General features: G+C 45.5%; 1 protein-coding gene across 1 annotated transcript in view; it reads right to left on the bottom strand.

The window, feature by feature from the left end:
* Positions 1 to 18,072, bottom strand: part of DENND5B (DENN domain containing 5B) — a 117,488-nt gene extending 99,416 nt beyond the window's left edge. The window contains exon 1 of the mRNA XM_075142986.1: positions 17,961 to 18,072. Within this exon, the coding sequence (XP_074999087.1) occupies positions 17,961 to 18,072 (112 nt within the window). The remainder of the gene's footprint in view (positions 1 to 17,960) is intronic.
* Between the last annotated feature and the right edge of the window lie 3,070 nt (positions 18,073 to 21,142).

Here is a 21,142-nt window from a genome sequence, read left to right as displayed (position 1 = left end):
AGTGATAACACAACCACCTAGAAGGACTTGATGCATCATCATTGACTACTGCATGCCATTTCGTTTTCTTAAACGAAACCCTTTCAATTTTAATCTACTCCTCTTAAACTAATGAAGACACTTCTGTGAAGCTTGGTGTGTCACCCTGTATTTTAGTGGAAGAGAGCCAAGAGATTCTCAGCTTTGGTAATTTAAAGTTAACTGCATGAAAATGTTGGGCTTCCTCAAGCATATTTCCAAGGGCCCCATATAGGTGTTAGGACTCGACACCGTGGCACTGTTGCACATAAATGGAGACACGAAGTTTTTCTGCTGCTTCAAAGGAGTTAGAGGAAGCTGGATGGGCTCACTCCTGAGGCATACATTCGATGGCTGAACCATCACATGTCTCCAAAGAAAATCACCAGCATCAGCTATCCCGAGATGGCTAGATTACATAGCAGGACCTGACAAGCCCTTCCTTGGCAAAATATTTAAACTCCACAAAATGGCCAGGTAGAGCACCTAGGAGCCTGTATTAGTAGAAGCCTAATCTGTGATCAGACTGCCTACTACGTGTCAGCTCTGGTCTTTATGTAAGAGCTGGGTACACCCTCATTTAAATTAACCCCATTGACCAGGAATGCCGCTTCTCCGGCCTCAGGTATTTATCTGGAGTGTTTTCCAGGCTTTGGAACACTTTCCAACACTTTTTGTGCCACCCTTGAAGACCTCAGCTCCTCAGAAGTGAGACAGAGACTTCTGCTGCAAGCGGCCTTCCCTCAGCACAGGCGCTCCACGCCCGCTGCAGAACCACCTCTGACAAAAATATTCCCGACGTGTTTGAGGATGGGATCTCCAAGGAGTATAGGTGCTGTCTTCATCTCTCAAGATGAAGCCTGAAGAGTCCCACCCTTGAGGAATAAATGTGGAGGCTGGGAAGAGGTGGAAGGATTGACCTAGGCAAAGCCACACCACTGGCGTGGTTTCCACAGGCAGTCAGGGGCTGCTCTGCAGGAGCCATTAACAGACTTTGGAGGAAAATCTGGCAGAGGGGCAGGCTACCACCACTTGGTACAGAACCAGGCCACCACATCAAAGGCAAGTCATTGTATTCATTTAATTCCCTCAAAAAAAATCTTCCTGTCTTCACAGCTGCTTGTATGGAAGAAAAGCCCTCCTTGCCCAAGCAATGCTGGCTCAGGCCCAGAGACGTGAGGAAAAGCCAGGGCAGGGAATCAGAGCTGGTCGTGCTGCTCGCCAGCTGATGGCCGTGTTTCCATCTGCCCCGTGGCGGGCAGGGCAGGGCAGGGCAGGGCAGGGCAGGCAGGGCAGGGCAGGCAGGGCAAGCCAGCAGCCCCCTCTCCTGTGCCAGGCCCCAGCACCACGCCGCTCGCCAGGGCTGGGAGTGAGTCTGGAGAAAAGGTTAATTCCAGGAACGACCAGAAATAAGGCACTCCAGCAATGAGAGCACGAGTCCCCACACGGCTTGCCAACTTTCTGCTAGTGGCTGGCAAAGAGCAGAAACAAAGAAAAAGTGTCGGTGGCAAATGCTGGTTCGCAGGAGGGTGCCGAGGCGCCCGGCATGGCTGCGGAGGCAGGCCTTTCTGGCACACGGGCTGATGTGTTTGGAAGCGAGTGGAAGGTGCCAGTTTCTTTTGACTGCCACCACAGTCTTAATGTGACATTCATCGCCAGCATATTAACTCACTTGCCACAATGAGGGGAGCGTTGCACTTCCAGCCCCATATTCAGTGATGCGCGTGTGTACCTGCACAGCTACAGCAGCCACACCAGTCACTCCCCTTAATAAAAAAGAAAAATGCACCATAAGAGTGTTAGGAAGGACTGGATCAAACCCCCACCCCCCCCCATATTGCATCAGGAGAGCAACTGGCTAAATAAACGGGCAGGACGGAGTTGCGAGCCAGGACCTCTTTATCAGTGCTGGCAGTCCTGTTCGTCTCCAGCTGGAAAGAAGAACACTGCAGAGGCTTTACTCATTATTTTTGCTACGTCCTGCAGCAGGATGTTTTCCTGCCCTCCAGACCTGGATTGCGCAGCTCTGTGCTACCTCCAGCAGTTACATAGAAACAATCCATTAACAGTCAGGTTAACACACGGCACATAAATAGATCATACTTGTCAGCATGTCTAAGCCCTACAGGTCGGCTGGCCATTTTATTTAAGAGACTCTGCAGTGGAATCATTGCAGGAAAGTAGGACTTTCCAGTCTGGATTATAGGGGTAGAGTATGATCAACTGGTTTTTCTGTTGTTTTTAAGAGAGCACAAGACAAAACTTCAGCACAAGTGAAAAATCAAATGAATGCTGAACATTATTTCTTCTCCAATTTGTGCCTTATATGCTTATGTATCAGAATAAATGCAAACAACCTGAATGCAGCCAGACACTGCATTTCAGAGAGCTTGGGTGGGGGCTGGAGAGAAGAGTAGAACACACTTGGGGGATGAGTATATGTATTCTAAAATACAACTATTTTAGAAGATATCAACCCATCACTAATGATATTTGGATGTCCAGCTTGCCTGGGGGAGGGCAAAAGGGGAGTCCTGCTATTAATAAACTGTGCTTAGTTTTTAAATTAAAAGCTCAAATACAAAGGCTCAGCACTTCTCAAGAAAAAAAACCCAACTTTTTCAGCATGCAAGCTGCATCCCTTCTCCACAAAAACTTGCTTTTAGAAACAGATGGCAGCCTGCAAGACCTACAAATCCTTTGTCTGGAGTGGCAAACTAGGCCCTATTGCCCATCAAAGTCAACCGTCACATTGTGAAGCACTGACCCTAACAAATCCATTATGTTTCTTTCTACCACAATGCTAAACCAGACAAAATGAATTAGACTTAATAGGAAAGGGTAAGGGATTTTAAATCCCTTTCCCCCCCATCCCACAAAAATAATGACAGAGGGGAGAGTCTGCGCTGACCCTTCACTTACGAGCCCTGCCAAACCCTGCCGATAGGGCTGGCCATTTGGGCCAGGCTGCACGAAGGAGGATGGATTTGGGCTTGAAGCATTTATGCAGCGCTGTGCAATGGCTTTGAAGTCAGCACACTGTGTCAGTCAAACTACCCGCACAGTCAAGAGCAAATATCCCGAGCAGGAAAGAAAGGCCCTTGTGCTAGCTGAATAATTAGGTCTGATGTGCTTTGTAGTTTCTCAGCCCTCCCTTCCCAGCTCTGCCGAAGAGCTGTGCACATCCACAGCACAGAGACGGGGAAAGCTCTTCACAGCTGCAGGGAAGAGAATACAATGGTTTTTCTCCTGTGTCAGCTGAACCCAGGCAATGGAAAGAGAAATGAGAAGAAATAGGAGCTCATATCAAAGAGCTGCTGCCTTCAGTCAAGGGAGGAGACAACAGGCAAGCTTGCTGAGGAGCTGACGGATGGGGTGATGGTGTGGAAAGGATTGAAAAGCCCTTTCCCTGCTATGTATGGGTATTTGGTGCATCTTGACCCACAAAAGGAAACACCCATCACTGGTACTGTCAGCAGACACCTCCCAGCAAGGAATACTTTTGTCAAAGAGAAAATCTCTCTCAATAACAGTGGGTCCAGTTTATGAACAATCCAACTGCTTTCATCTTGCATATTTAAAACCGAGATACAACAAAAAAGTCAATGTCCTCAGAGCAACAGATTGGTTGGATTCTTCACACTCTCATAGAAATTGCCCCCCATCCCCCTTTACTGGTTTTCTTCAGCATAAAACAATCTTTCAAGGACATGGCAACAACAACGCTGAAATTCAAAGCATTGAGATCAAACACACGAAGCTGACGCTTGTTACGGCTAAATTATGTCACCTATCTGAAGGCTCAAGCTTATTATTTAAGACAATACAATAGTCATTAATCACAGCCATTGTACATTGCTCGGAAGGCGTCTAGAAAGCTAAAGAATACAACTGAGATTTATTATACTACAGTGCCAGATTTAATTACATGGTTTTTTTCTCAGTATCTCGCTGCTTGTAGTTCACCACCTGTTTGCACCAGAAATAAAGACGTGCCAGCCCTTAAGGCCAGGCATGCAAGAGAGGGCTTGTGCTGAGCTTCTGCTATGACTGTTGTAACAGAAGACCAGTGGGCAAAGAGAACAGTCCATTTCGGGGGCAGCTGGCTGGCAAATCACTTGCGTAGAGCTATTGTTTTTCCTCTGAAGTTTTAAGCTTCCCATTCCTTTTCACATATATTTCTGTGCAGAAAAAGTACACCGTCGAGCCTGTGCACAGGCAGAAACAGTTCACTGTCTTCTTCCTAAAGCTGCTGTGTGAAGATTCATGCCTTCACCAACACAACAATGTATTTAAGCAGTACGTCTGTCTGCTGGCAGCCTTTTGAGTTTGCATTTTCTTCTATAAATATTTAACATAGAAGAACTGTTCACGTTACCCACTTTGCCCGAAGTGTTTTGACAGCCATGCTCACCACATGACAATGATGCTCTATTTAACACTGCAGCTGCAGACAGGAGGATTTGGTTTCAGTTTTATACAATATTGTGAAACCGATGACCTCCCACAAAATAAACCAGATAATACATTTTTAAGGAGTAGAATTTAAATGCATTAGCAAGACAATTATCAGTAAGCCACTGCAAGAAAGGAAAACAGAAATTTAAGTCCTGAATGCAAAAGTTTGCTTAAATTTAGCTGCAATCTCTTTTTTTATTAAACATTCAGAAACCGAAAATAAAAGACAATCAACCCTGCAAAAGCTAAGTAGCCTCCTGAACAGTTTCTCTTAAGGCTAGGATCATTTCCAAACTTTCTGGACCGCAAATTATCATCAGCCCTCAGAGACCTCTACACACTTTTACCAATCAGTTAATTGAATCCAACTCAAAAGAAGATGGCTCAGCGGACCACTTGGCCAGCCCTGAGGGAGGTTTGGCTTCAACCTCTCTCTAACGTACTAGACTCAGCATAGTCTAGCCATGACCAACCAAGAGTCAGTCTTTCACATCTGAAGATTGCAGTATTTTTCAGGTGCCGAAAGTTCAGGGAAACAAAACAAAAAGGCTTAAATACCCCAGCCACTCAAAACCACACAAAACAGCTCTGCTACTGTTAGTGACGCGGAGAGGCATTTTAAAATGCTCACCTTAACATGGAATCGCTTAAGCACTGCTTGGAAAAAATATGTAGAGCTAACATAAGAAAGAGAAACTGAGTCAGCAACGTTTATCCTTTCTGATTTCCCTCACTGGCCCCCGAGCGTAGCCTTGGTTACCCAGGGGCTCATTAATGCACTCATCTATTACAAGCTTGCTGGAAGCATGGAGCGATGCCACTTTGGTATGAGCAGATTAATCAAGCGTGGATTGCCAACCTCCCACCGCACTGCAACGCAATGCCATCTCCTAGGCCCTTTCAGTGGACAAATTCAGCTGAATATTGCCATTTACTTCCAAGACAACTCATAAACGCAGAGTGATTAGCCATCCCTTGCAGTGCCTTTTACTGGAGTTACTCAAAATTTAATGCACTTAATACAGTTTTATGACGCCTTATGCATCATTAGCACTGTAATACATCAGAATACATTTCTTGGTTCTTAAGAATATTATCAGAAAGGTCAGAATAGCTTTTTAAAACAATAAAGCATGAGGATGAGCTGATTTGTTTTTAAATGTGGGAAGGGGGAAGATTAAGAAGGAAAAAGAAAGTAGAGAACCCCCTTCCCCAGCACATTCTGCTGTTGTATCTCCCATTCAGTGCATTTTGAAAATAAAGTGCCTTTCCACAGACACATCTCTTGGATGCAATAGCACCAACACAGCCAAGCTCCTACATTCTTTCACTGAGCTTGAGGAAGGACTTGAACCAGCAAACAACCATCCTTGCATTGCTATTTATTGCCAAACGTAGCTTTGCTCCCACCGCCTGTTATCCCATTGCAGGAGCTGTAGCAGAATTGCTCCCCTAACAAATACTCTTCGTTTGAGACTGAGAAGGAAAGACTAAGGAAGATGGCATTAACACAGCTGTACGGTTTCACAGGTCTGGGTGAAGAGCGCTAGGAGTTATGCGACAGGACGCCAGGACAGAACTCACGGCCCTCTCATCCTCTCATCTGCAGCTCCTTTTGCTCACACAAGCCTGTTAGCTCCGATCTTCCCTCCTTCTCCCTCAGTAGCACGAGTTACCCGTCATTCCCTGACCCAGCAGATGGGCAGGAGGCAATGCACGCTCTGCTCGGATCCCAGCTATGCAGCTGCCAATTAGCCTGCCAGCATACCCACGTGGAGGGGCCTCTCTTGCTTTATAAAGTGCTGTTGCTTTTCCCCCTTTGTGTTATTGGAAGGTTAATTAGGATCTCTGCTCTAGCTGCAGGGACGTCACCAAAAAAAATCCCGTATCTTTTCAATTTCACCTCTGACAAAATTAAATTGACCCATGGGCTCAGAAGTTGGTAGATAAGGATACAGATTGTTTTGCGGGTTTGGTTTTTTGACTTTTTTGAAAAAAGGAAACAGGTCTAGTGTGATCACATTATGAATCACACAAGCCTGAATTCTGAGTGGGATAATACTACGCTATTAACAACACAGATGGTCTCCTGCTTAGCGTCAACTTCCCTTTTGAGCTATTCAGTGCACCACGAGCGATGCTGGGACAGAAGTCATTGTCACGAAGCGCTGACAAAATATTAACCAGTAACTGAAACCCAAGACAGATTTTGAACTGCAAATAGTTTTCAGATCTTCACCACTATCAATCAAATACGATATATCTTGGACACTCCACTGCAATAGTTGCTCCGAGCAATTCAGTCTCAGCTCTAGGAAGAGGTAAGTCTGTGCCTTTCCTCCCCAGCTCCTGGACAAATGCCTCTTCCAGCGCTAGCACAGACCTGCAGGCGAGGAGCATGACTACATCCAGGCCCCAAGACAAGATGTTTTCTCATTCTTAATCCCGCCGAAAGCACAAGAGCTGAACTAATCGGGGCCCCAAGCCCCTGGGTCACAGCCAGGGCACCCGCGCTGGGGACCTCAGCTCTTTCTCACCTGCTGACCAGGACAAAGCAAGGCTGAGGGGTCCGAGCTCATTAAGGCAGAGTTTTCATGGGAAGTTCAGCCCACATTTAAGCTAGAAGGTTTTTTTTGTTGTTGTTGTTTTTAACAGTGTGTTAGACTGAGCGATTTTCAACAGGGCTCTTTCTTTCCCCTCCCAACTCACCACCCTGCAGGCAGCTCCAAGAAGAAAGAAAACAAAGACAGTAAGTTATTAACCAGAACTGCTATTGTGCAAGTCAGCTTCTCCCATCACCATTCCCCTTTTGCTAAGTGCGACAGCAGACCACAGCTACAGCTGCCTCACCCTATGCAGATGTTCATATTTATACAGGAAAAAATTATTACTTAATAGCATTCCTTACACTGGAATTCTTTAGCTCTTAGTCATTCCTCAATTTGAGATAGAAACACTAGACTACACATCCCTGTTTGAATTAAGAGAGTCAAACAACATCTGCTATCACACTCGCTAAAGCCAAACAGAGTCAACATATTTGCAAATGCTAGTCAGACAAACCTATCTTGAATAGCATCATCTGGGGAAAAGGCTAAACGCCTAATTCATCTGTGCTGAATAGCTGCTATCCTGATTTCCAGAGATAAGTATTCTCCCTTAATAGATTCATAACAATAGTCATTAGAGACAAAGGTTGGCAACCCAAAAAGGGGTGCGTTAGAGACACCGTAGTACCATTCTTCCTGGCCTTGACGTTCTTGAAGTGTTTACAAGGCAGAAAGTACAGCAGAATACACTCTTCAAAGCTCTATTACAGAGGATACATGCACCATCAGTCATTTTACACAGCACCTGGCACTTTTTAAGCATTTTGAGTCATGACCACCCATTTCATCTTCACACGATTACAAAAAATTTTAGGGGTTTGGGTGTTTTTGGTGTTTTGTTGTTTCTTGTGAGGGTTTTTTGTGAGGTTTTTTGTTGTTGTTGTTTTAATAAAATATGAGAATTCTGCCCCAAATACTTGCTGCTGTGTATTTTCAAATTGTTATACTGGAAGAATAAACAAAATGAGAAAGCATATCTACATTACAAAACGTCCCATCCTAGAAACTGTGCAACAGCCCTTAATCTCTCCATACCAGCCAGCACCACAGCCGAGAGAAAGTCTATGTTAACAGAGCTGTTGTTTTGTTTTTAAGCATAAAATTGTTTTAAATTTTAAATTCATGTCAGAGTATTGCGCAGCACAAAGCAAACAAGAATACCACACGGGAATACTGATGGAAAAATAGTATTGTGTGAATAACTAACTAATCAGCAAATCCTCCCCTCCCTCAGCAATGAAAAGCCAAATATTTACTCAATTGTATATTGCATTCTTTGCTCAAATACTTCATAGTTTGAATTTAAAAAAACACTCTTTCCTTTTTCCAGAACACCTCATGGGAGACCAGAGGGCCCACCAGAAGGTATTTACACCATCTGAGTGGATTCATCTCAGCAGCAACCTGGAGAAAAAGCAGGAGAGGTGCGCTCCTAAATCAGGGATTTGGACCCTCCAGACAGTCTCCAGGCCAGTGAGAACCTGGGCTTCAGAACCCATCAGACATCTGAAGTCAGTGTAAGCAATACCTATTTGGACTGCGGCAGCATCCCCCTCTCCCAGCAGGCTCCAGCTACATCCCAAACGTCAGTCAGACCAAAGCAGACTGCTCGGCCCATTTGATCAAAATTTCATTGAGAAATTACCAGTTTAGTGAGCACTTGGCTTCACCATCTCATTACGGAGAGCTCAGCCCTCTTGTCTTCCAGTCACAAGAGACTTGAAACACCTCTTACACCTGGACAGCCCCGGTGACACTTGCTTTTTCCTTGTAACTATAGTTACTGCCAACACAGGTAACATTGCATTACATCGCATGCCACTGCATGCCAATCAATCTGTACGTGAAAATAGCTATGCATGGAAATGAGCATAGGTTTATATAGATACTAAAGGGAAAATGCAAATTTAAACAAATAATTTCAGTCATCCATGAAAAGCAGCAGCCACTACACACCCATGACAGTTGAGCTTTGCTTTTTATTTTTAATCCTGTCATTGTTTACACAGAATGGTGTTTCAGATTAAGCTTCCTTACCCTTCCACATGTTAGTCTTTAACATGACAAGAGAATACCAAGAAGGGGGTGGACAGAGGATTCTTCTAGCTTTCATGCTGTGCAACCTACCACTCACACAGCTTCAAAGCACAATTTGACTCCGTTCGATATAAAGCTTGTTTTTTAAAAACCATTGCTACTAGGTCACAGAATTATTGGAATTTGATGAATAAAATGACTGTAAAGCAAAGCCAAGTTAATGCTCCAAGGGGGGGGGCGGGAAGCTTAGTCTCCAAGAGCGACATATTTAAACATTGCCTCTGAAAACAAAACAAGAATTGCTGACATTTTTATATTAAATTGTTCTCTCACTGCAGAACAACCTTCAAGAGTTTTCTTTGCAGATCGACCAAAACCAGACACACACCCCCCAATATTATATTATAGTAAGAGTTAATTTTTGCACTTGAAGCAGGTCACTGAGATCTAGCAAAGTCCTTCAAGACTACTCTACACAGAGTATATATTAGCAAGGGAATACTCTTTCCATTTCATCTTTAAGCATCTGTTTGGATGTTTTGACATTATTTTTCAGGGATTGGGTTGGCAGGTGCAGGAAGGAGGAAGAAGCAAAAAAAGCTTCATGTTTCCAGCCAGGCACCTTCATCAAGCCTAGGACACCCTAATGAGAAAGCTCTCAGTTAAGATCTAATGATCAGACAGCTGAGTAAAACTATCTTTGACTCCAAGCAAGGAGCACAAATTGAGTTGTTTATATTTTCATACTGGTAATATAACAGAAGCTTCTTCCAGCCATGCCAGTATCTGACACCTCAGCAGTCTGTCACACATTAGTCATCTCCCCAGTATGTATCTTTTATTGTGATGCCCCATCACCATTTCTTCCCTAATTACTTTTGAGATTATCTATATGGCTAATGTGACCAAAATATCACCGTGAAGGCTACTGTTTTCTGACCAAATTTGTATTTCCTTATTTTCCTAGCACACATATTTTTTGCTATTTTCTGGTCAAGAAGTAGATAATGAAAAAAAAATTTTGTCGGTTATTTGCACTCACAAACTACATGCAGGCTCCTATATTTTGGCTGCTATAGTTCCTCTCCATATGCGCAAGATATGGCTGAACAAGCTACATGTAATCTTCTCCCCACGTATGCAAGTGGTCCTACATGATCTCAAATAGCACCAGCCAAGCACCACAGCATTAACTGGATCAAAGTGCACATGCTGTTTATTTTTTTTTTCCACTTCATTCACGTTTCTCGTTGACTCCAACCCTCATTGCAGCAGATCAGCAACTGGCAACTGCAGCGGGGAGCAGCATGCCAGCCGCGTATCCAGCATCAGCCTACGCAGAGGCTTTGCGGACTGTATGTTTGCCAGCATGTTTCAGGGACGAGCTGGCATTAAGGACAACTTGATTAGTCCGTAACAAGCAGGTGAAAGAAGGCAGGCAAGAGAGCCCTGACACCCGTGCCCTGCTGGCTTGCAGGCATCTCAGCCTCTCTCTCCTGAAGCAACTCATTTTGGAGGTATTCCGATGGCGAGTTCCGCACTGGCACAGGAATGCTGTGGGCATAAAGCGAGGGCACTGGCACAGCTCCTGGAGCGCTGGTAAGTCGCTCTGGCGAGGACAGAAAGGCTTCACGGGCAAACAGCTGAGCAGAGAAATCAATACTACAGTCACGCACTGCCTTGAGCAATTCTGACATATTTACAGTTTCTGCTCTCCCATTTTCAGAAGGGCAGGTATCGCTTTCCCCCAGATGCCGCCATCCTTCGGCACCATGAGGACCACCACAGATGTGGACATCAACACAGGAGCCTCTCTGCTGGCAACAGGGACCCTCACCTTCAATGTAGGCTCAAAAACACCATCTCTCCTCACGCTCCCTACAAACACCCAGCGTGACGAGGCCTGATCCGGCACTGCCACGCTCTGCAGGACATTTGCACATTTGCCTTTCAGTGCTCTTCGCCCAGGGCAGGTCCTGGTCTCCGCCAGCCCCCGAGGCAGGCGGCAGCGGTCCCAGGGACCCCGGCTCTCCTCGGCTGCCACACCGCTAAGCCATCGGGATGGGGCCAGCAGTGACTTGAAGCCCGATGCGCAGGAACAAGATTAGGGTTGGATTTAGGTCATTCTTATAAAAGACAGCGGCTCAGCCACTCGGGCTGCCAGTACTCTGATTACTACTGTGGTTTACACTATGTGAAGGAAAAAAGCTACCTACTGCAATATTAACAGACAGGTTACTAGGATTTTCACTGAAAAAAACCCTCACGTACACAGTCACACCGTCGTCTTCTGCGCTACTGCAACAGCCGCTGGCAGCGAAACAGCCTCTGAGAGTGCAAGAGGGTTTAGTCTTTCTAACTGGAAATTAAAACAGCAGCTTATCTGGCAAAAAAAGTACATGAAATTCTCTTTGGTTTAGCATTAGTGAGTCAGTGCTATTGATAGGAATAATGATGTTTTTCCAACCCAATCAATACCTTATTTTCAAAGGAATACTGTCTAAAAACCTTGCAAATGTATAACAGAACAGTCACACCAGGGTTGGGGGAGCATTTAAATCCAATGTCTCTCTGGCATATATAAAGATAGAGAACGAAAGCGCTATTACTAAATCATAATAATACTTCACAGCCATTAGCAATTCCACAAATGGTCTGTTTTCCAAGTAAGCAGGAGAGTTACTCCTTATTAAAGGTTATTGTAACTGGTGATGATACTTGTCAATAATATTGACAATTCTTTATAAAAAGCACTGTTTCCTTTGGCTGCAGAAATCCTCCTACAAGAGCTAAGTCTTTAATGTGTAATTCAGAAATCTATTAAAAAAAAAAAACTATCTGTGTGGTGTTACAATGGAATTCTGTTTTTCCCCAGTAGCCAAAAAAAAAATATATTTAAGAATAAACCATTACAGCAACTATCCATGCCAGCACCTTTAAAGATGTAGAAGAGAGCAGAAACATTATTTCTTTTTCAGCATCGAGTCGAGGTTGCACGGAAGCAGGGATTATCTCCATACTCCCTTTAACTAGAAACCACACTTTACTTATGCAGACCATGATAAAAAGATTTGTTTTCACATGAACAAAATATTAACCCAGCTTAGATTTTTATCAAACAGGTTTCCTAAATGTATACCCAGTGTTTCCTCATTTATTATGACAAGTTACAAAAAACAAGTTACTTCAATAAGCCAGCTACTCCATCCAATCCCACATCCTTGAGACTTGCGTATTCCAGCCATAAAGTCAGAAGATTTAGTGCTGCGTTTGAGCATCGCTTCTTAAGGGGGGCAGGAGAAATGCTTGAGTCCCATCCCTCCCACAAGTCCTATAACAATCGGAAATCCTAAGCAATCTACTACAACTGCTTCTGAGGAGCAAGTTAAGTCTTGTTAAGCTGTACAGCATAAGCCACCTTCTCCTCTACCCGTACCACCCTCATCCACATACAGGTTAATTAACCTGGACAATCCCTCCAAAAATGCTTCGTGTAACTCTGGACTGTACTTTAAAATGAAAAGCAAAACTCCTGTAGCCCGCTTTTCTTTTATGGCAACTGAGTAAGTCATGAACAGGAACTGCAACTGTTTAGATATTCCTTGGTCAAGGGCAATTTCTCAGTCTATTTCCAGTAAACTAGGAAAAAAACCAATTACTTATTTTCAGAATAAGGCATGTACAGGAGAAGTTGTATCGCTGTAGTAATGCCACCAAGTTTTCTAGCGTTGCAGGGTGACTTGGCATGAGGGAAGCGTGATGAAGAACCGCGCTGGCTGTGGGGAGACTGCAAGGCATGAGCGCGCAGGTGCCGAGCACACACAAGGACTGAAGTCTTTTAACTTTCTAAAAATAAGAGCCTACTAGGTAAGAGCACAGTTAGCCAGACTGCAACACGCCCTGTTTGGTTTTTAACATTATGAACTAAGGTAACATTTCATTGTTGGGGGAAATTAATTACCAATATCTGGATATTTATATGGAAACAGCATAATGTATAAGCAGTGTTTCTTTTCCCCGAGACACTCAATGTTTCCAATGAGCACTCTCAGCTTTGCTGGTCATGAAGGAAAAAAAAAAAAAAAAAATTCGATCTTAAAAGTAGAGTAATGAAGTTCGCTACACCTTTAAAGTATACATTGAACCAGGACAATAAGATAGTGAATCTTTACGCAGTGGCCAAAACTAGACAATGCAAAATATGTTGCTAGGCAAGATATAGTAACTAGACTGCTTCCTCGCTGTAAGCATAGTCTTGAGGTAATATTTTAAGGTTTGTGTGTGGAAAAAAGCTATAAAACTTTTCATTTCACACGGCAAGAGGGCTACCACAACTCCACCAATATTCACGTTCTGAGCTGCAGAAGGCATCATCCAGCATGGTCCTTCAGGTCCCAGTTCACGTGCTGGCTTACCGCGTCCCCTCTGCCTCCAAACCGCTCCAGCAGCAGCATCCCGGAGCACAGACCAGTCCTTCCACTTGGGAACAAAACACCCATCCGTAACTCTCTACTTTCCTCCAGAGCACTACATTACTTCCCCAATAAAAGGCATTTCATTTTCTTTTTAATTGAGTCATATGTATTCTGGATTTTTCTAAATTGTAGTTTGAGACACTCTGTAACAAGATACTACAAAATTTAATATGCTCTCAAAGCAAAATTTAAAAGCCGCTACAGCCAGAAAAATCTCGTGCCTTGCATACACGCTTATAAAATTCATATAGTATGAAAAATATGTAACAGAAACAATTTAATGAACAATTAGGTCTTTTTGTTTAAGGTAATGTTAAATATTTACTATAATGAGTTCATTTAAGGACATGCAGTTCCAAGGCTGATAGTCTCAAAATGGCTTTACCTAAAAGAAGTAGGCATGAAGATGAAAGTGAACTGAAATGTATTTTCCATCAGCCCTGAGCATGAGCGAAAAGCTCCCTTCATCCTATTTTAGTGGAGTTCAACAAGGCACAGAAACCAATACTGAAATTTTCATGCTTTTCAAGATATTTCACATCAAATACACTGCTTTTCTTTTCTGACCTCTCCAACTATGAAGTGCCAAGAAATCCTTAGATAGTTTCCTTTGCTCCCTCAAGTCCCTAGAAAGATTTTTTTTCTTCCATCCTTGACTGAGAGTCTTGTGATAGTGCAACCAGTGTTTTGACAGCATTATAATCCATACGCTACTTTGCTGCATGCCTGGATATGCTACCAAGTTGAGCAATAGATAAACAGCTTTTTACTTTTAAAAATGAATTAACTTAAAAAACCAAAATGAGTCCATTTGAAAAGCCAGCTGCGGAGCAATTTCCTATTAAAAAAAAAATTAGGAAAAACTGTACCAGAAAACAGCATACATGCAAAAGAAGAAAAAAAAGAAAAAAAAAAAAAAGGCAAAATGAAACTTTTGCATGATAGAAAATTCTCATCTACCAAATTTAGTTTAAGCACTGAGCATCCACAGGAACAAGAACCATAAAGCAAGCCACTCTTCCCTAAAATCATGTCTAGACTTTATACAACTTTAAAATCTTGATTTTATTTCATTTTGCGAACAGGCCTAACAACCCTACAATAAGAATTAGAACGGTAGTTCTTTGCCCTGCCTGCCTCCGTGAGCATCACTGAAACATTTCATTTCATGCCTGATGCATTAGATAAGGTTTTTTTGGTGTGTTGGGTTTTTTGTTGTTTTGGGGTTGGGTTTTTTGGGGTTGTTTTTGGTTTTGGTTTTTTACTGCTGAGGGTTTGTGCAATAAGATATTTTGGGCTTAAATCATCAGGCAAGGAAAGCCTTCACCTGGGGGTGGGTCCCAGGCTGTCCCCAGCGAAGGGTGGCTGCAGGTCCGGGAGCTCCAGATGATGCCGGAGCTGGCTCACCGGCAGCTCCTTAGCACGCCACGTGCCTGGGTGAGGTGTCTGTGCCTCAGCTGATCACCAGTGAGTCCATCTGGAAGCTGGAAATCCCTCGAGGGTTTTGTAACTTCTGCTGCGTTCAGACGAGAGGCCCTGGGGCCTCCGGGGTGGCAGAGGAGCATCTCTTGTCTCCTCCTGCTCCTCTTGTGCTCCTCTGCTCCGCCCTAGCACAGCTCCATTCGGTCAGACCTCACTTGAGCAAGGCGCTTTGTGTGTGCTAGCTGCTAAGGGACTCACAAGTTTGGAGATAAGCAGGTTCTTAATTACTTTTGTTGCTAAATTGGGGATGATCTGTGTGGCAGCTTAAGTCACAGCAACTTTTCATTGATGCCAGGACTTACCTCAACAACCCCTTTAAGCACAAGGCTAGCAAGGTGGAAAGCTATCACAGCTACGTAATTCAATACAGGATAACTTCTTTCTACAAAATGTTGTAAGAGCATTTTTAGAAAGAAATAGCCTTCATTTGTGGGTTTCCTGTGATACAACGGACTTTCTGTTCCCTCAAGCATCTTTCTCCCCACCTATTCCGGTAATGAATTCAATCCTAGTAGCTCGGGTTTTGAAACACAGATTTCTAGACGGAATCTCACTACTGCCTGCCTACAGTGGTATTAATACTCCTCAAGCTTTAACAGAAACGTTTTCTCAGCTACATCTAAAACCAGAGTTAATTTTTCCATGGCTGCATTATATTTGTGGCTCGCAGCACTCCCTGTTCCTCCCTAACATTTCCAACTGCTGAGCTCCCAGCTGATAGCAGAAAGCTCTTGTCACGAGTCTCTAAAAATATAACATTGCTCAGTAGCAATATTAAGTCCCATCATATTTGTTATTCCACTTCTTCCTCTATCATATCCCAACCCTCCTAGGTATTAAGAATGCCTCCCAAATTGGCATTTCCAAAAATTTTTGTATGCTCAAACCATACTGCTGGACCTTGCCTAGTTTAAACCAGTTACAAAGATATTTCTACTTGTTATTGCCTATTGGGGGGGGGAAGGAAGAAAATAAAAAAAGAAGCCCCACTTGCTTTGAAAACAACTACTTGTGGTAATTTCTCTTTGAAACTATTCACAGTTGCATTATATTTTATAAATGGGCATATCCCAGATCTGCCAAGATGTCTTTCTTTTACTGAAAAATGAAGGAGACTTTCTTTAGCTTTGAAATCTGATTAGTGTTGCTGAAGCAGCTCAGCTAAACCTACTGAATGTCCATAAAAGTTGAGCCCTGTAGCCGAGCCACTGCACTGCACAAACTCACCGCCTTCAGCCTGTCCTTGAGCAGCGCTCCCCAAGAACACGCCTGCGCATCTCGCTGGGAAACGGAGCAGAAATCAGCAAAAGACAAGTTTGAAAGTCTGGGTACTCATCAGGGAAGGCACAGCCTGCCAGCCAACACTGCTTTAAAAATAGTTTCTTTTCAAATAGAATAGTTAGAGATGACTCAAAGTTTAAGTAGCTGAAACCCCAATAGGTCATATTATGCAAATCAAGCCCTGTACGCCATCAGCTGGGAGATGGCTCACGAGGCAGGAGTTTTCTACTAAAAGCAGCAAAACTGAAAACATACAATTGCGGTCGCCTAGTACATGTGAAAAAGCAAACAGAGTTTAAAGCGCGTTTGGCTAATGCTTCAACTTTGATACCTCAGGCTACCTCCAGCGTGTGCTCACTGCAAAGGGAAAAGATTTAGGTATCCTGCCTTAAGATAAAACTCCTTGGAACGTCAGGTGCATGTATCTACCCCTTTTAGAGGTAACAAAAACATGAACTTCAACCAGGGTACATTGATCAGTGATGTAGATCATCAAGTCTTTCTCTTACACAACCAGAAGGCGAGGTACCTCCTGATGCAATAGCAGCGGAGACCTCGCCAGGATCCCACCACCAGGCAGAGGTGCCCGCTGTGGCTGCTGCCTCTGTGTTCAACTTCAGTCACACACCGCTCACTCGCCTGCAGTGTGATCACATAGAAACGGCCAAACGTATGCGCTTCGGGGCTTTCAAACTCGTAACTCAGTGAGGAAACATTTGGCTTCCACGCAATGAAGCCCCAGTTTAAGCTCAGAGTCCATCTAATTTTATGTGTAAAAAATAACTTAAACAGTTCCTTTTACATAAACACAAGTGACGTTTAGGGAGGAATACTGCCTCTTCCCAACATAATCAGCTCAAATCCAGTCATGAACCCTCCAAAAAGAAATATTTTAGAATATGAGTTCAATCCCATAGTAATAATTTTGTTCTTTGATTCTGTAGCACTTTGGGGGGTGGAGGGGGAAGGAAGGATGCAGGAGGACTCTTTCTGAATAGACATAAGATGTGAATAAAGCAGCACAATTAAAGATGCGATTCCATTAATTTATTCAGTTCTTCCCAGATCCCTCCCCGCCCCTTCCAGTGCAAATAGGGAAGAAAATGCATCTGCCCCGACAGAAAGCTCGGTCATTCGGCTCCCTTCAATTCCGTAACCCCCGCTACCCTTCTCCCCTCAGTCGCACCCGCTGGCCGCGGCTGAGCCGCTGCACCCACCCGCCGAGGGCGGGCGAGGGCTGCCTTTCCCCTTCCACCATTAGGGACCAGGGCCAACAGCGGGCCGGCGGAGCCCGGCCTGTGGGGGAGGGCGCATCCCGGCGGCCGGCAGACAAACGCCCCCCGCCGCCAGCCGGGAGCTGCTCTTGGGGGATGCTCCCCCAGCTCTGCGGCGGATCCTTTATCCTTCAAAGTTGCTCCCTCCCTGCGGTTTCCGCCGGCTCGGCGATCCCCCCCCTCCCACCTCCCTTCGCCCCCTCCTCGGGGGGCGCAGACATTTTGAAGCAGCGGATCCCAAAAGCCCGCCGGGCCGCGGCGAGCCGCAGCGGTGCGGGTGCGGGCGAGGCCTCCGCGCCGCGCCCGGCCCCGGCGGCGCCGCTCACCTGCCAGCTCGTCGGGCTCCAGCCCGCTCTCCGCGTCGATGCCGCACAGCACGAAGTAGTGGGCGAAGCGGCAGGGCGCCGCGCCGGGCCCGGGGGCGCCGCTCCCGCTCATCCCGCCGGCGGCGGCGGCTCCCTGCGGCAGCGCGGCTCTGCGCGGCGGCGCGCCCGCGGGCCGGTCACGGCGCGCCGCCCCCCATCCCCGGCGGTGGCGCGCAGGCCGCGGCGGGCGGGCGGGCGGGCGGGCGGGCGGGCGGGCAGGCAGGCGGGCACCGAGCGGCGGCTCCGGCGGGCACCGAGCGGCCCCGCTGTCAGCTGAGCGGGGCGGGGGGAACGGAGCGGGGCGGGCAGTGCCGCGCTGCCGGCCCGCCCCCGCGGGGCATTTAAACCCTGGGCGGCCGCGGCGGCGCCTCCCCCCGCCCCGCTCCGCTCCGCTGCGGGGCCTTAGCGGGACATGTCCGGCCCTCATCGGCCTTTGGGGTGCGAGGGGTGCGGGAGAGCCCCGGGCGGCGTGGCGCCTCCTCTTTGCCACACGGTTTTGCCACAATAGGTGATTAAACCTTCCTCCCCCCAGCATCCCCCCCCAAGGTGTGAGCAGGGGGGTTGGCTTTTATTTAAATAATAAAAAAAAGGGGGATGTTCCCACTCGGCGGCTGAAGCGCCGCAGCCAGAACGGGCCGAGCATCAGCCGGCGCCCGGGCTGCGCTGAGCGTTTTCTGCGGGGACCCTGCTGGGGGAAGTGGCTTTTTCCTTTCCCGACCCGAACGTGGAAACAACGACAACAAACCCACCCCAGTGAGGGCCTGCTGACAGAGGGGGCGGGGGGGCTGACGGATGGCTTTTGTGTGGTCTCCGTCCCTGCGCCGTGATTGATGTCAGTCGTACCACGTTAACTTCTAGGACGGAGAACTATTTCTGTGCTTACATGCGCTCTGTTCCAAAGAAAAATCGAAAATGTTTCTTCATTCCCAGTTTATTTAAGATCTGGTAACCATTCTGCCGCGTCCAGGAAGAAAACAGTATTATTTTATCTCTGTTTCTAAAAACCCTCCCATTATTACTACCCGATGCCAAAGCACTGGCAGATCCGTTCGGGAGTGGCACCTACTTTTAAAGGGACAGAGATGATTCTTGTGAAGTTTTGAGATTTTCTCCTCCAAACTGATGAGATCACTGCTTATGTCAGATAATTCTGCCATCCATGTATTTTAAGAAGGTTGTTTGCTGAATTCAATATCACTTTCATCCTTCTGTGTTTATCTGTTTACTAGTCTTAGTCCATGCAGCATGTAATAATTACAGTCTCATCCTTTGCTTACTGTGAACTCTTACGACCTCTTTCAGTTATCTCTCAGCAGTGTGAGCCACATTTTTTCTTTCTATGATTTACGTTTGTCCTTATTCAACAAGTGCCTTTGATAAGGAAACGCCTGCAAGGAACTTGATATTTCATCCAGCATGGGTCATTTTAGAGAGGTATGTGGAATAACTGTTCCTTCCTACCTGGAGGCAACCTAGATCAACATCTCTCTCTCTTCTTCCCTTTAAATTAACAAGTTTTATGCCCTTTCACTTCTCAGCTTCCTGTAGTGCTCTACCAAAGCAGACAAGAGCTAAACCAATTTCCTCACTTCCCAATATCCCCAATATCCAAGAAAAAAGATGAGTCCTCTATCACAATCACTGATTCTGGTGGTTGCAGCACTTGATATAACAAGCTGAACCTTCTTAGATCCACGTAGGAATTTGCCAGAAGACCAGTTATTTTCTCGACTTTGCACTGAGAGCTAGGTTATTTTATTTAGTTTGGTTTGTTTATTAACTTGTATGTATTTGCTTATTCAGCTCTAGGTCAGATGACAAGAGTTAAGTCAGCCTCTGACTCTCATTCAAAACTAATTGCTCTTACCATTGTGTTCTCTTATTGTAGGCTTCTCTTTTGGAGGCCAGATGGTATGGGTGTCTCCAGGCAGTCCAAGATAGAGGCTTCACCAGCCCCTCTAAAGGATGTATGAGTTAGGACTGCTTCTAAGATTAACCCAAAATTTAGCACAACGGTCCTGAACTTTTTTCCTTGGGCAGCAGGTGGTTCTAGATTGCCTTGGTTTAGCGGTCTTCTGTACAGGACAGTATTTTTTGCTTGAACAAAATTCAGTGTACAGACACTTCAATCTCAATAAAATCAGTAATACATACAGTCTTAAACAAGGGGATAAAGCACAACACATGAGGTTGCAGGTATAAAATCTAATAAACTCACTCCTGTTCCTGGAACAGCTGTGAGTTTGAGCTCCCGCTCCTGTAGGTACAGCTCCCACAGACACTCTTCTTGGAGTTTCATGGGGGCAGTGATTTCTTCTTCTAAGACGACCGATCTTCTAGCACAAACATCATCCCAACGAGACCATTCAGCTCCTTTGCAGTGCCAGCAGACTTGGCTCTGCCAAGTGTGTCTGCGCTTTGGTAAATCACGTTATGTTCCTGGGCCTGGAATTTTCTCATCTAAACACCTCCATCTAAGTTGTTCCAGTCCTTCCCTCCAAGCTGGTCTAGCTTTAGACACCGCATGCTGCCTTTGCGTAGCTCTTCTTCACTCTCATGTTTTTCCCCTCCATCCTGGCTCTCATCCCAAGGAATCAGTACCTTTTAGGAGATTTTAACAGTGAAAGTAGGCTTGAAAGTTAGCTCACTGAACACCAACATCAATTAAAATAAAAAATTTTAGAGTTCAGCTGCAGAATTTTAGTTACATTAAAACTCTTTTTTTCCTGCCCGGTGGCAATACTTTCCTCCACTCCAGGAGGTGGACTGGATACCCATTCACAGCTAATTTTTCATTTGTCTTCTTTCACTCTTCAGCTACATTTATGTGAGCACAAAATGGATAGGAACACAACCAAGTCTGTTGTAAGTCGCTTCCTTCTTCTACCTGGGTATAAACAACTGCTCCCAGGAAAAGGTGGCAGAGGACTTTGTCTTTGGCTGGAGCAAGCCTGCACAGCAGAGCAGAGTCAGCTGAGTTGCGCTGGCTTGCAGCACCCAGGAGTGCTTTGTGCCCACCCCATGCTCTGCTGTGCCATGAAGTCTTCCCACATCAGGTGTGCGAGCAAAGAGCAATGGCACCTCTCTGTATCACAGGCTATCACCTGATGCACGCTATCTTATGATGTACAGCACAGGAAAGC

This window comes from Calonectris borealis, chromosome 1 (genome assembly GCF_964195595.1).
Source record: "Calonectris borealis chromosome 1, bCalBor7.hap1.2, whole genome shotgun sequence".
NCBI lineage: Eukaryota > Metazoa > Chordata > Aves > Procellariiformes > Procellariidae > Calonectris > Calonectris borealis.
This window is presented reverse-complemented; position numbering and strand designations above follow the sequence as displayed.